This window comes from Bradysia coprophila, unplaced genomic scaffold (assembly GCF_014529535.1).
Source record: "Bradysia coprophila strain Holo2 unplaced genomic scaffold, BU_Bcop_v1 contig_297, whole genome shotgun sequence".
NCBI lineage: Eukaryota > Metazoa > Arthropoda > Insecta > Diptera > Sciaridae > Bradysia > Bradysia coprophila.
This window is the reverse complement of record NW_023503555.1, coordinates 772,713-792,229: the sequence shown is the minus strand read 5'-3', so window position 1 is coordinate 792,229 and position 19,517 is coordinate 772,713. Positions and strand designations below refer to the sequence as shown.

Below are 19,517 nucleotides of genomic sequence, written 5' to 3'. Positions count from 1 at the left end.
TATACATTGTAAAGTTCGCAATTCGCAATTATATTTGTCCTGTTAAACCAAAACAACTCATACCAAGAAAAATTTTTGCTTAATCAATTGACGAGCAATTAATTCTAAGAAAAAAGTTTGCTGAAGCAAATAAATCTACGAATTTCGATTTGATTTGTCCATGTACCAATTTTTTCGTTGTTGGTTGTTGTTGCATATTAGCAGAGATAATAACCAGAGGTCAATAGTGTATCCCTCGCTAATAGCAAGTCGCTATGTATATAAAATGTTACAAGCAAACGCAGAAGGTCCAGAATATACATTGCCATATTACAATTTGCATTAAATTGAAATAATTATCTCTGGTAAAATAGTCTACGACTAAGTCCTGAACGGAACAGCATCCAGACATTCAATACTGAGCTGTCGTACGAATAAGACCGGTTTTTAGTTTTGTGAACAACCAGAGGAAAGTGACCAGAGTGTTACCAAAAATACTTCTTTCAATATGAAGTTGGTGCTAGCAGTCGTTGCAATTTCTATTGCTGTCTGTGCAGGAGGTAAACTAATACTTAACAATATTGTAGTGTGTTTGATATTGCTTCGGAAGTGAATAATTATTAAATTCCGATGTTCCAAGTCTAAAAATAGTATTTTCCCCTAGTACAGATGACCACTTGTAGTGTTGGTGCGAGAGACAAATATTGCATAATTTCGACGCAAAAAAATTATCTGAAGTGTAGCCTAGAGGGCTTTAAAACATTTCATTTAAGAACTTAACTTCTGTTTTGGCAGACTTTCTTCAGTGTATTTTGCGAGGTTCTTATCACTACAACTTTAAGTCTCGCCTCTTATCGCATCTCCTCTTCAGAAATGTGACTGATTCTTTAACCTTTTTCTGACGACAAGCTTATCACCGATATTAAATCTGTTACATCATCTGATTGAATATGATTAAAAACATTAAGTTACAAATCTTGTACTTCCTTATTTTTAACATTGTATTTTTGCTCTATAAACCGGCATAAGCCAAAGTGCAATGTCTACTTTGTCTACAATGTCGTCGCTGTCGTTATCAGATAAAATAATTGTCTGAAAAAGACTCACTGTCGATTGCTCGATTGCTCGGAATGTGCTTTTTTTTCGGAAAATATGAAGACACATTGAAAATACCAAAGAGCCTAAGAATTTTCTTTTTCCATTTTTTCGCAGACACATCATACAATGCTGAGCCCACAGCCGGATATGATAAGTATGAACAGTAAGCAAATTTTGCTTATTTTTTGAATAAACTAAAATCTGTAGAGACGCTTGACAAAAGCCATAAACCGAAAATAAGATGGTCGTATAACACACCATACGAGCAATACTAAGACTAAAAGTTTAAAGTAAAAAGCTGAAAAAAGTAAAGTATACCTAAGCGAACGAACGTTCTGTAAGTAACGAAATTATAAGTACACAATCGAAATTTCGAACAAATTTCAACCAGGAAAATTACAAAACTTTACTAAATCTTTCGGCCAATCATCATTTTCATCAGTCAACATAACCATTCTAACAATAACAAAAAGAATCCATCGTCTACCCAATGTAATCGTCACAATGAATCCTCTAGCCACTATACATCGCACAAGGAATCGGTTCAAGAGGCACGAAGAAAAGCAGCGGACCGCCTTCAACAAATGGGTGCTGACGAAGATTATGTCAAACAAATTTCTTCGGGTTCTGGAGGTGGATACGGAGCCGGAAGTGGATATGGAGCTGGAAGTGGATATGGAGCTGGAAGTGGATTTGGAACTGGAAGTGGATATGGACTTTCAGCGACACATGGAGGATACAGAGCCGGTAGCACTGGATTGTCAGCAGGATTAACAACAGGTTTAGGAGCTGATCCTGCTTTATGTACAGTTCCATGTGACAGGTATTGAGAATGTTGATTTTTTTAAAACATATACATCACTGCTATCAATCGTACCAAGGAGGGAAAAGTCCTTCTCGCGTTGAATTACAAAAATTTGTAAAAAGCCTTTTGTTTATACAAAAAATCAAAATATCCCTTCAGGCATGAAGAAACCCAAAGTGCCAGTTCAGGACTGGTACCGAGTCAGTATTGTAAAATTTCCTACTTCTAAACTTAAAGTTGTGAAAGTTGTTAAGAAGACCAATGATAACCGCAGGACCGAACTGGCCACTTAATGGCTGCCCAGAAAATACAGTGAAATAGTTCGTAGCAGGCGTAAAATTGATTTTTTTTTAATTTTGAGTGGCTAGAGGCTCTTTGGGCGATGCACTATCGCCCAATATGGCCAGTTCGGGTCTGGAAAAAAGTTGCACATTTTCCTACTAGCCACTCTTCTATTGGAAATGAAATGGACTCTGAAACTTCCTTATTATTAGCAAGTCGATGATGATTAGACGAATCAATTTTACAGAAAATGATTGTAATTTATCGGCATTTATGGCTTTCATATCACGCCGGTTTTCTTCGTAATGAAACATTAAATGAGTCAAGGGTCATCGTTTTAAAATATTTGATAACTAATAACCAAAATGTTATCGCAATGACCCAGTGGTGTAGTTGTCGCTCATTTGAATATATTGAAAGAAAAAAATCGGAAATAAATTCAATGCAAAACTTGTATATACGTGATCGGCGGTGCGTAACTTTTTCTATTTTTGGAGTGTTGATTTATTCATTAACGTTCCACAGCGTTTAAAGAGAAAAAATTTGCTTTGAAACCGTTGCAACCGCTCACATTAATAAAACTCAATAGCAAGACGCATGATTATATCAAGCTTTTGAGCTTAATCGCTTGGAATTATAAAGGCGATTGTTCCACTCAGCGATTTGAAATATAGTTGCAACAACAGCATGTATTATCACCGAAACATCTACCGAATCTGTCTTTCGATCTAAATTTGTTCAATGAATTGATACGTAATCTATTACTGCATTAGTTGTGACATAAATTTTGCTACATAAGACCAAGAAAGTCTGAGCTTAGTTTTGTCGTCGTTCTCGATAACGTATGAGATCGTCATACTACGACTACGAACGATATTTTGAGTGGTGGGCAACAAATATATTAGACTTTTAGCGGTCCATACGTAGAAAAAGAATATGAAGATGTTAGGAGTACGTGTTACGCAAAGTCTCACGGATGCGAATAGCCTCTCCTCATTTCCGAATTGTATATTTATACAGCATGGACCATGCTGGTCTGAGACTCCCTTAACGATTTTCTTTTCCCAACTTTCCTTCTATTTTTCAGCACGCAATTCGCCTCTAATAGTGACGTTGATAATTTTGGCGTAGGCTTCGTTGGATATCCAACAGGCGCGTCTTCCTCTTCTAACTTAAATTTTGAGACTGAATCGGAATTGAACCAGGTAAAATTCGACGTCACTCCTTCCACATTTTTGCTTTGTGTAACCGGTAAATTTCCACAGCAATCTGCTGTGAGCCCAATCGTAATTCCATTGTCCGGATCAAGTTCCAAATTCAGTGCCAGCTCGTCTCACCATGAGCAAGTACAACAACAAGCAGCTCCAATAGTCATTCCTGTTTCGTCGGGAGGCTCCGAACGCTATGTCAGTCATTCGGAAAGAATATCCGAAACTCAAGCAGCTCCGATTGTGATTCCGGTAACAAGTGGAGGATCAGAACATTTTTCGAGGTGAGAGAAAGTGTGGGGAGTGAAGAAGAACAGAATTTTTTATATACTTTTTCCGCAGTCATTCAGAACGCTTAGAAGAGAGCAACTCTAATCCAGTTCAAATTCAAGTACCGATTTTCCCCACAACTGGAAGCTCTCAAAGATACTCAAGTCGTACCGAACGTATTTCCGAACAAGCAGCACCAGTACAGATACCAGTTTTCCAGCCAAGCGGAAGATCAGAACATTACTCAAGGTATGAAAACATGAAATGACAGAAAATCGCTGGTTTAATGGAAACGATTTTCATTCTCAGTCACTCCCAACGTGTCACTCAACAAGCAGCACCAATACAGATACCAGTTTACCAGCCAAGTGGCAGATCACAAAAATTCTCAAGGTAACAGTACAACATATTTCCGCCTCTCCCCGACACTCAAAGCCGACTTCCAATTTCAGTCATGTAGAAAGAGTCAGTGAAACTGCGGCCCCTGTCCAAATTCCAATTTATCCAACCGGTGGATCAGAACGTTTCTTAAGGTAAGTCTGGCACATTGACTCAGCCTACGTGGACAACTGTACATTTTTCGTAACTTTACTACAGCCGGACAGAACAATTCCAACAAACAAATGCCCAACCATACCAACCAATTGTCTACCCAACCGGTAGTAGTTCATCCAGATATCAATCCCACCAACAATCCGTTCAACAAACTGCTGCCCAACAGCCAATCATACTTCCAACCCAGTCATCCTCATCTCGTTACACTAGTCAACAAAGTTCATCGTCATCGAACATTGCCAGTCAACCGGTGTACGTACCGATTCCACAAACGGGATCATCTCGCTACACACAAAGTTCAAGCTTTTCCAACTCAAATCGCGGCGGTGGCTACATCCCAATTCCCTATGCACCGAGCAGTGGAAGCTCTTCGCGACAATTTTCTCAACAGACGACTTCATCGCAAGGAGGCTATGGAGGACAAGCGGGCTTTGGGGGTTATGATTCAAGAGTAAATGAAAGATATACCGGAGCAGGTATGAGTGTAATAGGGAGATATTTAACAGAAGCGAGAAATGAACCACAAACTTTATGTTCGAAGGTGGTTTCGATTCTGGCTTCTCTGGACGATTAGGTTCGCAAACCGGTTTGTTTGGATCACAGACCAGCAGCGATTTGAGTCAATACATGTCCGAGTCGGAGCGATTGGCTAGAGAACAAGCCCAAAATGTTCAGGGAAGTGGCACGTACAGTGGAAGTGCTCTACTCGATTCATCTTCACGAGATGTTAATTTGTCTGGTGGTCTATCTGGTTCAGGAGGATTGTCTGGAGGAAGCGGAGGATATACCAAAGTTAAATCGTGGGAAAACAGCTCGAAATGGGCATCAGGAACGCAGGTACGGTTGGACAAAGGAAAAACTATTTGAATGGCGCCGATGATGAACAATTTCGCTTAAATTTTCCTTTTCCGTTTCATTCCAAAGCTCGACGAAAGCGGCAAGCCGAAAACTTACAGTTCGTTGAGTACAGCAGAGAGTGAAAATCATAACATCAACGGAAAGTCTACATCATACAAGGCGGCCACGACAACATTGGAAGACGACGGTAAAGTCAGCACATACAGCATTCATACATAAGCGTCAATAACCAGCGAAAAGAAGCAAATTTGTTTATGTTAGTTGTCGTATAACAAAATCAGTATAATTTTATGATAATTTAGCCCTCTGACGCAATGATGAGTATCAAAGACATTTTACCAAAAATTTGTAAATTCATCCGCTCTAACGCCGTGGCAGGTTATTCGGAATTGAAACTCTTAGGGATTCCCAAAAAAATCGGAAAAATTCTTGTGAGTTTTTCTAATTGATCAGAATCTTCAGGAATTTCATTTCCGGGTAATCCCCTCAGCGTTCTGACCTCTGACACCAATGTAAAGAAATAAAAAGTTTTTTTTTGAATTTAATTGTTTTTCCTCCTTTAAGTTACATCACTTTTTCGATTGATCTTCGTCGCGAAACGTACGATCCAATTTGTCGTCGATTTGCACCCTTTTTGTGGTTGGAACAAACGATCTACGAGTTCCTACATTGTTCGTGTTGCCCTTGAAACCCACTGGATCATTGTTGCATAGACACGGTTTCCAAGATTTCTGTGCCACATGCGGATTGATATCCGTCTTGAATCGTCGTTGATAATCTGTGAAAGCAAAATCAAACTTATGACTAAATCATATCGAACAAACGTATCACAGGTCAACAATATCCACCAGTGTTGTTCTGGAATCAATTACATCGTTTGACCTAAGTATTTCCAACAGATTAACAGAGAATCTTTTACTTCATTAGTTCGTTTTAGCATTGACACAATGGCAACTACTATACAGAATCTTGTCTGAGAAAGAACCCATCGTCTTTACAGAAGGGAAGATGTCTCAAAATTGACATAGTTGTTATGACTGAGCGAAAGTGCAAGGTTTTCAATGATTTAGAATCTCTCCGATTTAGGCAAACATTTAGGCAAAGATTCACCTTAGGAATCAGCACGAAAGTCCACCTATTTATCAAATTTTGTTTTCACACTGTCATTAGCTTTCTTCTTCATTCAGAAGCGTTGTGTTGTGTCGCATTATTATAGCAGTAAATTTCGATGCTTCGATGATTGGTCGCTATAAGCAAAACGCCTTTTATTCATACAAAAATCAAAAAGAACTTCGGGCATTGCCCGAATGCCCACAGAGCGAATCTGATACTTCTCTCAATTAAAGTACGTAAATTCGTATAGTCGGTAGGCCTGTAGAGGCGCCACATTCTTTTATAGTACTTCATTCTTACTGGACTATTTTTTTGTGAAACAACTTCACATTGATTCATTCCTATGAAATGTCACAGCAGTGAAGTTGGTTCACATGAAAATAAGCGCAGTGAAAGCAGCAATTTTATGACATAATGTACTAAAATATGGAAAAACTCTATTAAAATTTCTTCTCAGTTTCTAAACATCATTCTCCTATACTTCACAAACGATGCATAAGTTGCAGTTACGAATCGAAAAGCCTATCAGTGTATGTCACATAGTTTTATCTCGCTCGCATGTAATGTAATTCACGACGTAAGTGCGATCGAAATTAAAAATGGAATAGTACATTGAATGACAAGGGGCGAAAGTAAAAAAATTCAACCGTGTGCGAGAGTTGATGCCCGCGCCGAAGGCAAGGGCCTCAATCGCACAGGTTGAATTTTTTTACTTTTGCCCCGAGTCGTTCATACTATTTTTTTTGATACCAACATCGAAAGTTGATACGTATCGCAAACAGCAGAACAAAATGTTGAAATATGAAGGCATTTAGCCAGAAAATGCGGGGGTCCAGGGGGCGGCAGCCCCCTGGTATATCAAAAATTTAATTATTTAGCCATCACAACAATAACACACACAAAAATTAACAAATAACTAACAAATCATTACAGTCGAAGAAATTTAGTTTTCGGGTTTTCTAAAGGTATTAATCTTATTTAACCCACACTTTATCCCACAACAATGGAATCCACAAATTTAAATTTAGTTAACACAGCGGTCACAATGACGGCGCTGCAGTCACGATTTCAAAATGTGATATAGGGTGGATAAACTAAATTTTGGTTTTAGCTACATTTTCGCTTGGTTTTTAATTATTACATTAGGCTTCTAAATTAAGAATATCTTTATGCAATATAAAACGTTTGAGTTTGAAAAAAGAGGTTTTGTATCAGTGAACAATATAGGAAAACGTTCAGTACGTCTCAACAAACAAAAGAACGTAAAACATATTTGTACATTTAGCCACCCTACGTCCGTCATAGCTTCTATTGTCTTCAAAAACATATTGTGTGCTTGTCATGATATGTATCAGAAGTTTGTTTATTTATGTGTCTCATCTAAAATGCTCGCCAGCAAAATTTTGATCATTGAATTCAACGACAAAATTGATCTAAATGTTACAATAATTGTGAATAATAGTGAAGTTAATGTGATATAAAGGAATTTGCATCAGTTCGATGTAAAGTGCGGAGCACCGTTAGAAAAAAAACTTGTCGCTTAAGAATGATCAAAAAGTTGCTGGACGCAGTAGGTCCAACTAATGCTTTGCAGGATATAGAATAAAAATTAGAGAAACACCAAGTAACACCATTTGAAATCTTCATCATCATCATTTCAACTAAAGGTTTTTTTTTTAACGAAACGGAAGTTCGCTTGTATATTCGGAACATTCTTTTTGCAAAATTACAATTTGGCATAGTAAATAAATTCAACTCTTTGTATAAGTGAAGCTCATGATTGAGCTCAATCATGAAAACAGAATCTGGTCAGGAATAAGATAAGAATATGAATATGACGAACTTCAAAGTTCATGATTTATAAATGCCTGCTCATGCAGTTATGCTTGCTGTTACGATTTCCAAAGAATTTTAATATCAAACAGAAGTACAATTTCCAAATAGGTTTTCTATTTATTTTATTGTATTTCCGACCTCGTTCTAGGGTAATAAAATTTTCTGTGGATCATTTGTAACTTCATGAAAATATTAAGATGGAAAACCTCAGAAACATTCACATAAAAATTATGTTTTCCTGACTAGTGTTGAAATAGCCTTTTTGCATTCATTTAGAAAATAACTACTGGACAGTCGAGACGGTTTACTTGTAGTCCGAAATTATATTTTGGCTTCGTAGAACACAGATAAACACAAGAGGAATTATATGATATGCGGTACATACTGTCCCGTACAATATTTTTCTAAATAAAAAGTTGGACTAAGTGTTGCTTTTTTTGACAAAAAAATCTTCTGGAAGTTTATCCATCCACACAGCAGTGAAGTATCGCCAAAGTCAAATCTACAATATTGTATTATTTGGTGATTTGTCATATTTTGGAGTTTCTTCACACTTTGGCGATTTTTCTTGACAATTCATCATATTTAGTTGATTTGTTAAATCATCAAGAAAAGTCTCAGAAATGTGAAGATACGCCATAAAGACAAATTTTCAATTCTCTATGATCCTTGGAGTTTCTTTACTATTGGGCGATATTTCTTGGTTTTTCTTCACAATATGACGATTTTTCTTGTTGAGTTTTCAAATCAACCATAATCAACCATAATGATGAATTGCCAAGAAGAATCGATAGAGTGTTAAGAAGAGAAAAATCGCCAGAGTGTGAGGAAACGCCAAAGTGAAAAAATACGTTTTTGAAATGTCTTTACATTATCTTTCGTAAAATGATAGTTTCCTCGGGATCTTTCGTTAAAGTATGAATTGCCCAGGATCGAACAAGATGCCTTTACTTTACCTGACGTAAAATAAGAGTTACCTTAGGATCGAACCAGGCAGTATTTCGTAACCTTTATAAAAGGATAGATTCACTAGCATCGAACAAATACCGCCTTTGCGATACCTTTCGTAAAAGGATAAATTTCCAAGGATTTCCAACAAAATCATCATCATTTGTGGCTGATTTGTTTAATCACCACGAAGAATTGCCAAAGTGTGAAGACAAATTTATCATTCTTTGTTTCTGTCGGCGTTTCTTCACACTTTGCCGATTTTTTATTTTTGGCGATTCTTCACGGGAATCTTGATTCACGACGGCTACGAGCTTTAGCGAAAAAGAATGTTGTTCCGATCCAAATCTGAGAGCGAACCTCCGTTTCGTTTAAAAAAAGCCTCAGTTGAAATGATGTTGATGAAGATTTCAAATGGACGGCTCTTGGTGTTTCTCTAATTTTTATTCTATATCCTGCAAAGCATTAGTTGGACCTACTGCGTCCAGCAACTTTTTGATCATTCTTAAGCGACAAGTTTTTTTTCTAACGGTGCTCCGCACTTTACATCGAACGGATGCAAATTCCTTTATATCACATTAACTTCACTATTATTCACAATTATTGTAACATTTAGATCAATTTTGTCGTTGAATTTAATGATCAAAATTTTGCTGGCGAGCATTTTAGATGAGACACATAAATAAACAAACTTCTGATACATATCATGACAAGCACACAATATGTTTTTGAAGACAATAGAAGCTATGACGGACGTAGGGTGGCTAAATGTACAAATATGTTTTACGTTCTTTTGTTTGTTGAGACGTACTGAACGTTTTCCTATATTGTTCACTGATACAAAACCTCTTTTTTCAAACTCAAACGTTTTATATTGCATAAAGATATTCTTAATTTAGAAGCCTAATGTAATAATTAAAAACCAAGCGAAAATGTAGCTAAAACCAAAATTTAGTTTATCCACCCTATATCACATTTTGAAATCGTGACTGCAGCGCCGTCATTGTGACCGCTGTGTTAACTAAATTTAAATTTGTGGATTCCATTGTTGTGGGATAAAGTGTGGGTTAAATAAGATTAATACCTTTGGAAAACCCGAAAACTAAATTTCTTCGACTGTAACAACAAAAATTATCAACTTCGTATGTTAATTTCAATAAGAGCACTGGCGCACGCTTTATTTCAATTTTGATCGCAGTACACTTATTGACAAGAGTCGACTATTACATTATGTAGTCGACTTTCGCATTATGTATATTGACTTTCGCTTTATGTATTCTTTCTTTCTCCCCGCTCAAACACATAACTTGCATTTTTTTACTTTCGCCCCGGATTTCGAGGGCGAAAGTATCAACTTTCGATGTTGGTATCAAAAAAAGTCATTTTCATACAACGAATCGTTGAATAGTTATTTGTGTATCTGTTTTGGACGATTGTTTTTAGGCAATTTCGCTTGTTGTAGCCCGAACGAAGTGAGGGCTACATGCGAAAGTGCCTAAAATCAATCTTCCAAAACAGATACTCAAAAAATTTTTCATGTAAGGGGTCGAAAACCTGAGAAAAATATCGAAATTCCCTCATTTTCGGCATTCCGACATTTCCCGACACATGAAAATGTATTTTTCGGTTCACTTTTTCATCGAATCGTTCACTTAAAATTCACGTAGTTTTATCTCGCTAGCACTTATGTTAGTGCCATTTAACTTCAAACAGGAGCTGCTCCTGATCCTACTGTGCTAGAATTTTTTTCCTCATGATCGAGAACGAAAATCCACCCACAGGTGCTCGGTTTCGTAAATCACAGCATAACAGATCGACACAATTTTCCACTTTATTACCGTCATTAGTCAACAACAGATAGTTGTTTGTCTGGAAGAAGCTTCGTTCGGCTCCTTTCTCAAAACTCTGTCAATCTCAACTCTTTTTCGGGAATAACTTTTATCACTGTGACTATGAAACAGACTCGAAATTTATTCTCTAAACTTTTTGAATCAAAATGAAATCAATTGTTCTAATAATATTGCAAGAAAATAAATCCCAAAGAATACGCTTGCACTGCATTCCAGGGTTCAAAAAAATCGAAGACGACTGAACACTTCCTACCTCTATTCGACAAATAGTTGTTCCGTTCCGTTGTCCAAACGCTGGTGATCGGCACAAAACGAACCCAATCACCACCGCCGCCAGTCCTACGCGGTTCGTCATCAGTCCCATGGAATACTGGAATATTTATCATGTCCCACCGACGATTATCGCCGTAGCTTTTCGGCTCTTGTCCCTTTCCATATCCCTTAAACACTGGAACAATGTCATCTTCGTCAATGCTTTCAGCGTCTTTGTTTTTCGTTTTCGTTGAATTCTTTTCGTCATCACCGTCATCACTTATCTCGAATGTAATGTCCGTGCGGATTCCCACGATCCTTTTATCATTTTTGCTGGACATTCTTGTCTCTTCTTCGCTGCTACGCGATTCTTTATTTTGAACAAAAAATATTTTAATTAACAGAAAAGACACACTGTTCGGTGTGTATACCAATGGATTTTTTGCCATTAGATGTGTCGACAATAACCCGAACACCATGAATTTTTGGAGAGGTTTCACCAGTTTCTGCAGCTTTATCAGTAGGCTCAAAGTCGAGCTTAGGCGACACTTTTGACGATTCGCCTGTTTAAGTCAAACAATTGAAATTTTTAATAAAATTCAAGTATCTTGCAACCGTAGCCGATTTCATACATTGCATTAGCAGAAGGCAAAGAAAACAGTAAACTGCAATCATTTTATAAATCGATTGTGATCTTCACGAACTTGGAAAGACAACTGACTGCACGTCGCGTGTCTACTTTACGACGTTACAACACTCTTGGTTTTTAGAATAATTTTTTTTCCATATGCTCTACGTACAATAATGTTGATAGTCGTGGGTATTAGAAACTAATAATGACAATGATTTACGAATTATCTTTTTTCTGTTAAACACTATACAATGACACACACGGCGGGTAAGTATATTCTCAGAATTGAATATTTAAGTGTCTGTGCCGATGTTTGAATCAGCATTATATTCGCATTCCCGGTGTTCGTCTTTTATCGTCTTCTATCGACTATCAACAGTGGCCTGGCCACAGCAAGTTAATTAACCCATTAAGTATGGCTGTGATCCTTACCAGACGTAATAGCTGAAGCTATCACAGACGACCAGATTATCAGATTATCTTAAGAGAACAGGTCGGTCTCGGTCTTACCTGAACCCGAACCTCAACTAAAAATTCAGGTTCACCGGAACTTGAACTGAACGTGAAATCTTCGAGGGACAAGATCTACTTTCTTTGTCTAAATTAAGCGCGTAATCGATAACGAAAATAAAAAGAGTATTCATCCAATCAAATCCTTCTCTAGAGACATCGTTTTGTCATTTCATTTATTTTTCATAATAATAAAACATAACAAGTGACTTGCGTAGCTCCAGTTTGTAAACAATTCTAAGGAGCTATTCCCTGATCCCAAAATTCACTAGTTCATTTCGATGAAATTCCCGTGAATTTTATGTATAAACAGTTCACTGTGAAACTCGTCAGAGACGACAGAGTCGAAAGTTTTATGATCAACAACTCCAACAAAAAATTACCATCAAATCAATCAATGAAATATTTATCAGGCACTATCAAAATAGGCTTCGCATTTCTTTCGTTAATAGTATAGCACTGCTTCTAGCATGAACACTCATTTTCACAACGTCAAACAGCCTCCAAATTTTCAAATATAAGATTGCATGTGTTGAAATGGACTGCTTCTTATGTAAAGCTTTTCATTTGTTATCAACGACGGACTTCGACAAGCATCAGCGACGAACTAATATAATAATCTATACTTACATCGAAATACATGTTAAAACAAATGAAGTAAAAGAGTGGTTCCATCGAGTCAGTTAGGCTTACTATTCGATAACAATTCTGCAACAATTGCTGTTGGTCTTCGTTTGAGTAGCTAATTATGCAAAGAACATATGTATTTGTGGTAAGAAGGTTACAATGGATGGCTTACATGGTTTATCTTGCAATAAAAGCGGAGGATGGATTCCAGGACATGATGAAGTTAATAAAATCTTTTCTCATGCATTTTCCTCTGCAGGTTTTCCGAATCTGTTACAACTTTCGGGCATTTCTAGAGATGACGGTAAACGTCCGGAAGGTGTGACTTTAATCCCATGGAGTCACGGTAAACCGATTTTGTGGGATGTAACCATTAGAGACACAATAGCCCCATCTTATATAAATCAATTATCCAAAAAATCTGGATCAATTGCAGATAATGCTGAAAGATTCAAGCACAATCATTACGTATACGTTTAAAAGAAAATTATTTATTCATACCCATTGCTTTTGAATCACTATCACTAGCATCACTAGGTTGCATGGCTCCCGAAACAAGTACATTTATTAAGAAATTGGGTTCATTAATGCGAAAAACTTCTGGCGAACCACGCTCTATGGATTACCTATTACAAAAGGTTTCAATTGCAATTCAACGGAGAAAGGGTAGTTGCATTTTGGGGACTTTGGGACGTAATAGAGTTGATCAAGAGAAGGAATATCTTAAAACTACATCGCTGAAATGTTTGCTTATCACTTGAAGTCTTCGAACACAATTTACAGGCGATGGGGTCGAAAATGGGTGTGTTTTAATAGTAATTTATGCAACCACATCGTGCGATAACCACATCGTGTGACAAAAACTACCACTTTCGCAACGTGTTGCATACAACGTTTTCTCTGCGATTATACATCTCAATAGCCGAATGGTTAGAGGTGTTGCTCGATAAGCATTGGGTTTTGGTGTCGGTTGTTCGAAATTTGGTCAGGGCAGAATTTTTATTTACGGCTAATGGTTCAGATGTTCAGAAGGAGTGGTGAAAAGTAAATCCATTTCACCACTAGTGACGAAAAGAATATATGAAAATCCATTTCATAACTAGTGGTGAAAAGTAAAACATAGAAAACCAGAGAAAAAAAGACCTTTCGATTGTCACCCAAATCACACATGAAAAAGTTCAGTTTTCGCAGCGCAGTTGCAGGAAAGTTTTTTTTCGGACTTACCTCCCTTTGCATGTAAGTTGTATACGTACCTGTCTTGGACGATTGTTTTAAGTCACTTTCGCATATAGCCCTCAATACCCGCATGAAGTATCCAGTAATTCGTAAAAAATCAAAATGTTTTTTGCAATAACTTTTGCAATCACATCACAGGTTGAGAAAAGTGAAATTTGACATTTTTTCTAATTTGGGAGTTTTTGTGGGTTGTAATTCAATTCAATGTACTCAAAAGGATGCTCTAGGTTCGAGCTATAACTCCCAAATTGTCCGAGATCAATCGTCCAATAGCTATTGATAATGCAGCGATGTGGACTCCTCATTGTGGAGACGTGCAGGAATCAACGTTGCAGTGACCAATTAAAATGTGTGACGAAGAGAATTTTGTATTTTGAACTTTTGAGTTTTGTCTGAGTACATACACAAGCATTTCTAAAATATTTATTAGAAAAAACCTCATTGATATCGTCAGCGTCCCGTAAATGACATAAAAACAATAGTCATTCATTCATTCATTGCAATTAATTATTTTCTACCATTCGTAATCACAATTAACGATTTGAAAAATTCACACATATCTTTTACACAGGTGTCAAATCATGTTTTTTGTGTGCTTTTCATATTGTATGGTCAAGGTCAGTTCTTGCGATGAGATAAAATACAAAACGTATGGCGTTTCATTGTAATTTTTATATCTTTTTTTCGCTTTTTGTTCTAAGAATAATTACTTTAGATTTTGATTTCTCTCAGCATGTTCATTTTTTATCGTCCAACAACAGAACCTGAAGAAATAAGACGAAGCAAAAGTTACTTTTTTTGTTGATATTCTAAAATTGTCGAAAAGTTTTTGTTGAAATTTGATTATTATTTTGCGAACTTTAAGACGATTACAGGTGTAAAACGGAAATACCTATAAGACGCTCCTGATGAAGACGCCAATCATGCACTGAATAAAAAACAAATTTGAAAATTTGAGGTGGGCAACTGTTTGAATTATTATTTTCTAGTTGTGAAAGTCAATAAGAAAATGTTTTTGAAGATACCAAACGATTTTAAAGGATTTCAATGAACATAGAATCCATTTAAAATAAATTGGCTCAAACGAACTAAGCTAATTGGTTGAAAATGATGACGTTACATAAATAGATCAAATATAGGCACATCGCCAACAAGATGAATCCAACCACATTCCAGATTCGAGTTGATCTTATTTGGATTTCTCTTGTCGTTTTCAGTTGAACTTCACAAATTTTCTGTAATGGAAAAATTTGCATAAAAAATAGATCTTACGTTACTACATATGCAAGGCAAAATAACTTACATATGCAAAAGTTGCCGCAGTACACAATTGCTGTTCTTCTATTGTAATTCCTGTGTCAGGGTAAAATGTTATATTCCCGGAAAAGTCAAACGAATGTGTCAGGAACTCAAACCGATTATTCGCTTTAATGTTACATAAAGGATCGATTGACGACTGGTCACGAAACACCTACATAAAATATCAAACGAAATATTTTTATGATGTACCACACTGAACCCCAACAAGTATAACTTACGGCGAATTCTCCCTTTGTCACCGATCTAACAACCAACTGTGAGTTCCCATCAGCACCGAAAATTTTGAGGCATGTACGTGTTGGTTCTCCGTCTCCGAACGTTATTAGACCGATTCGTCTGCCACCCTTATACACATCGAATTTGTGGACAGTGTTCACTCGTCTTATGTCAAACGCTCGGCACTCGACACTAAACGATGGTAAGACCTGTTTTCGTATTGACAGAATTTCATTTCCTTGAACATCCTGCAATACGGTCAAGAGATCTGGAGTGGTGTGAGAAACTGTTCCAGCCGCAATCGCATGATTCGTCCCTTCACGAATTACGAAAGTGAAATTTTGCGGAAGGGAAAAAGGGAAACCGTTCCTTGTTGCTGCGCAAATAGAGGTGTTAAATATAGATTCATTTCAGTGAAAAATTTCAATACGTACTAGGATAGCTGTTAGTGGCTAACGCAAATGATAAAGAGTCAGCGGTGGTCCCGAATATGTTTCGTTGAGGGTCAAATAAACTATCTATCAGCGCGATGTGTTCAGACGGTTCAGACGTTCCGCTCTCCATTTCCCAAGTTTCATCGTTTGACGTACCATTTCTATCATTTATTAGTGACGGCATGTTAGACTGAAGATGCTGGTTGAAAATTGAAATGAAATTACCAATAAATATCGCAAATAAATTTAAATTCCCTTAACTGAAAGTCAGGGTCTTACACCAGAAAATACCGAAAAATGTGGGTAACAAAAAGGTTCACTGCATTCATTGAAAATGTATGAAATGCTTTGAAAAATGTTAAATATTCGAGGGATTATTTCTCGTTCTCCAAATAAATTTCTCCTTTTACAAATATTTTAAATCCCATTACCATTATAGAGTCGAAATTGGTACCAATTTACCGAAAATATTGGTAAACTGAGTTATTTTTAACGATCAACTAAAAACTAATAAAGTTCATTTATTACCATGTGAAGGTATAAGGAATATCTTTTACAACGGATTTCGATTGCGATACAACGTGGAAACGCAGCTTGCATTTTGGATACATTGGGGAAGAATAAAATAGATTACTTTTATTTATTTTACTTTTATTTTTTGAAAGAAAAGCTCGATTTTTTACTGGCTTCGTCATTATTGTGAGCAGTCTTTTTTTCGCTGGATCTAAACAACAATAAAATGTATATTAAGTACCGGGGGACGTCCTTTTTTGTACAATAGTGTAAGAGAAGAACATCTTTCGCAATTTTTTATTCTGTGAAAAAGTCCTCGTTCCACAATCACAAAACATACTTCGCATCTACTCTGATGTAACAAAAAGGCAATCAAACAGAATAATAGACAGCTCATATGAGTGGGAAGTTTACGAGCGAAGCCCAGACATATCATAAAACGACAAAACATTCTGAATATCAACTAGAATTGTTGATCACCAACACAACCATCATCCAAATACTAACCATTAAATCTAGACAAAAGTGAATGAGTCATCTTCATAATTCCTATACAGAAACCCGGTGGACCTAACGGATCTCCTTGTTGAAATCCCCTCTTAGACAACAAAGGGTCGTCAAGAAAATAAAGATTGGAATGAAGCCTATACGCTTGCTGCAACAAAGGCAGCAACTCAGGACAAATGTCCTCCACTTCACCTAACATAAACTTCCTAAAAAGCATGTTAAACGCATTCTCAAAATCAAACTTGACTAAAGCCCAGGGGCTTTAGTAAAGCCATCGGTTTATCATGCTTAGCCCTTAGTTTTTTTGGACCAAAATGTTTTAAAGTGTGTTTGGAATCGATTGACATTAACAAAATAATAAAATAGAAAAAAATATTTTCACACAATCTGTTAATGCCAATCGGTTCCAAACACATTTTAAAACATTTTGGTCCAAAAAAATATGAAAAACCACTTAAAACAGCAAAGATATCTCAATTTTAGTTTTCATTTCCATACTAAATCACAAAATATAAAAACTGACAGATCGTAACAAAGAAGAAAAAAGCTCTCTGACGTATAAATTTATACCACTAATGGCGTGGATTTATTGATTCGACTGAGGGAGGTGCGGCAAAACAGGAAAAGTAGGAAAGTATGCAGTTTTGCTTGCTTTCTCGCCAATAGCTACTGTTGTATATATAAACCCGATTTTCTTAAAAATTAAATATTCTGTCTCATCTAGTCAATACCTTTCATTTGAAATATCGCACACCATCTTTTAGTCAAAACATCCAGTGACATGCTCCAATTTTTTGTTTTAATATTGGGTATCAAAACAGTCGGCGTATTTGCCTGTTTTTCGACAGGAAAAGGCAAATACACCGACTGTTTTGATACCCAATATTTTGTAATCAAAAATGGTGTGCGATATGTCAAATGAAAAGTATTGACGAGACAAATCTTAGCATCTAATATTTAGGAAAATAGAATTAGTCAATCAGTAGTTATAGGCGAGAAGGTGACCAAAACAGCGTGTTTTGCTTGTTTTTCACTGGTTTTTCAAGCATTTGTCCGAATGTTTTTGCTCAGAAATAAAGTGCGATAGGTCAAATGAAAGGTATTGACTAGACGAGACAAAATATTCACATTTTAAGAAAATAGGATTTGTACATTCATCATTAGCTGGCGATAAAGCAAGAAAAACTCCATATTTTCTCACCTTTTCCCCTTTCCCGCACCTCCCAGGCTTACATAACACATTAGCGCTTAGACGAACTATATAATAATTCGTCTAAGCATTAGCGTCAAAAAGGACACCCATTTTGATATCGAAGTAATACATATTAAGTTGTACAAAAACACAAGGAAATCCTCTGTTTTGTAACTCAGCCTCAGGGTCCCTGAGTCAGGGACTGGTTTTATGTAATTTTTTTCATTTAAAAAATGAACAAAATATCTTGGAATAGCAAAGAACGCTTGCTACTAAGCCAAAGACCAGAATAGACATTTGTGTACCTGTTTTGGACGATTGATTTTAGGCAATTTTGCGGATTGTAGGCCGAACGAAGTCAGGCTTACAAGCTAAAGTGCCTAAAATCAATCGTCCAAAGCATGTACACATGTGAGTTTTCATGCAAAAGGCCGAAACCCGAGAAAATTTGATAAATTGCCCTCGTTTTCGGCCCGGAGCATGAAAAACACGTTTATTCACCTTTCACCTTAATTTCAAACTTAGTCACACTAGAGCTACGTAGATGTTTTTGTATTTGTAATCACTTTAAACTGAAATAAATGAAATGAAATGAAAAAGCACCCTGAAAACTTTTTAGTTAATTTTGATTTGTTTTTGTTCTTCTTATTTAGTTTCAAAATTTTGTAATAAATTTTATACCACCAAAGTGATCGAGACTGCTGTTCTTGTATTGGTTATTGTTGACGAAAAGATATTTCGAAACAAACGAAACTAAAAACACACCAAGTATTATCAGCTTCTATTCTGGAGACGCTGCTTGTTGATAATGATTACAGCCTCATGTGGGCAATGTTGTTGCACCTGCTTCGTTAAAATGTCAATATCGACGCCATATTTTACGCCATATTCTATTTCGATTTGTCAATTAATATGCAAAATATTCTCTGGAAATTTAAAAAATTCTCAGAAAAATATTTTAGACCGGCGTGATTTTAGATCGACCAGTGATTTATGTGATTTATGGGTTTTTTTTGCATAGATTTGACAAATCAAACTACTAGAATAATGGCGTAGATATTGGCATTTTAACGAAGCAGGTGCAAAAACAAAACAAAAACTTTAGCACAATTTCAGTTTTTCCTATTGATTAGACAACTTCAGCATTTTGAACAATAATTATTGTAAACAACAATTTCGAACGATAACAATAATTTTCAAAATTATTAATAATTAATAATTAAATATATGGAGGTAATGCCATATTGTAACCGACCATTTTAGTAATAGTACATTGA

At 36.3% G+C, this 19,517-nt stretch overlaps 3 protein-coding genes across 8 annotated transcripts; 1 reads left to right on the top strand and 2 right to left on the bottom strand.

Annotated features, from left to right (window-relative positions):
- The first annotated feature begins 317 nt into the window (after nucleotides 1-317).
- Nucleotides 318-5,592, top strand: LOC119078689 (serine-rich adhesin for platelets). Of its 6 annotated transcripts, XM_037186349.1 has the most exons (12): nucleotides 318-539; nucleotides 1,192-1,240; nucleotides 1,571-1,740; nucleotides 1,777-1,900; nucleotides 3,252-3,369; nucleotides 3,430-3,656; nucleotides 3,715-3,891; nucleotides 3,952-4,035; nucleotides 4,095-4,175; nucleotides 4,240-4,673; nucleotides 4,739-5,034; nucleotides 5,122-5,592. In XM_037186349.1, exons 1-12 carry the CDS (start codon nucleotides 488-490, stop codon nucleotides 5,272-5,274), a joined length of 1,965 nt encoding a protein of 654 aa, XP_037042244.1. In that variant the 5' UTR covers nucleotides 318-487; the 3' UTR covers nucleotides 5,275-5,592. The 6 variants fall into 6 exon arrangements, with proteins under 6 accessions (XP_037042244.1, XP_037042243.1, XP_037042241.1 ...); XM_037186348.1 differs by having other exon boundaries at nucleotides 1,192-1,231; nucleotides 1,595-1,900; XM_037186346.1 differs by having other exon boundaries at nucleotides 1,192-1,231; nucleotides 1,571-1,900.
- On the bottom strand, nucleotides 5,471-11,843 carry LOC119078693. The gene is made up of 4 exons (XM_037186355.1): nucleotides 11,687-11,843; nucleotides 11,486-11,617; nucleotides 11,056-11,424; nucleotides 5,471-5,833 (listed from the first exon to the last, which is right to left on the bottom strand). The coding sequence occupies exons 1-4, from the start codon at nucleotides 11,727-11,729 to the stop codon at nucleotides 5,625-5,627; spliced, it is 753 nt and encodes a 250-aa protein (XP_037042250.1). The 5' UTR covers nucleotides 11,730-11,843; the 3' UTR covers nucleotides 5,471-5,624.
- Nucleotides 11,844-14,703: 2,860 nt separating this feature from the next.
- Nucleotides 14,704-16,245, bottom strand: LOC119078688. Its single transcript, XM_037186343.1, has 4 exons — nucleotides 16,029-16,245; nucleotides 15,597-15,970; nucleotides 15,362-15,529; nucleotides 14,704-15,293 (listed from the first exon to the last, which is right to left on the bottom strand). Exons 1-4 carry the CDS (start codon nucleotides 16,210-16,212, stop codon nucleotides 15,147-15,149), a joined length of 873 nt encoding a protein of 290 aa, XP_037042238.1. The 5' UTR covers nucleotides 16,213-16,245; the 3' UTR covers nucleotides 14,704-15,146.
- Between the last annotated feature and the right edge of the window lie 3,272 nt (nucleotides 16,246-19,517).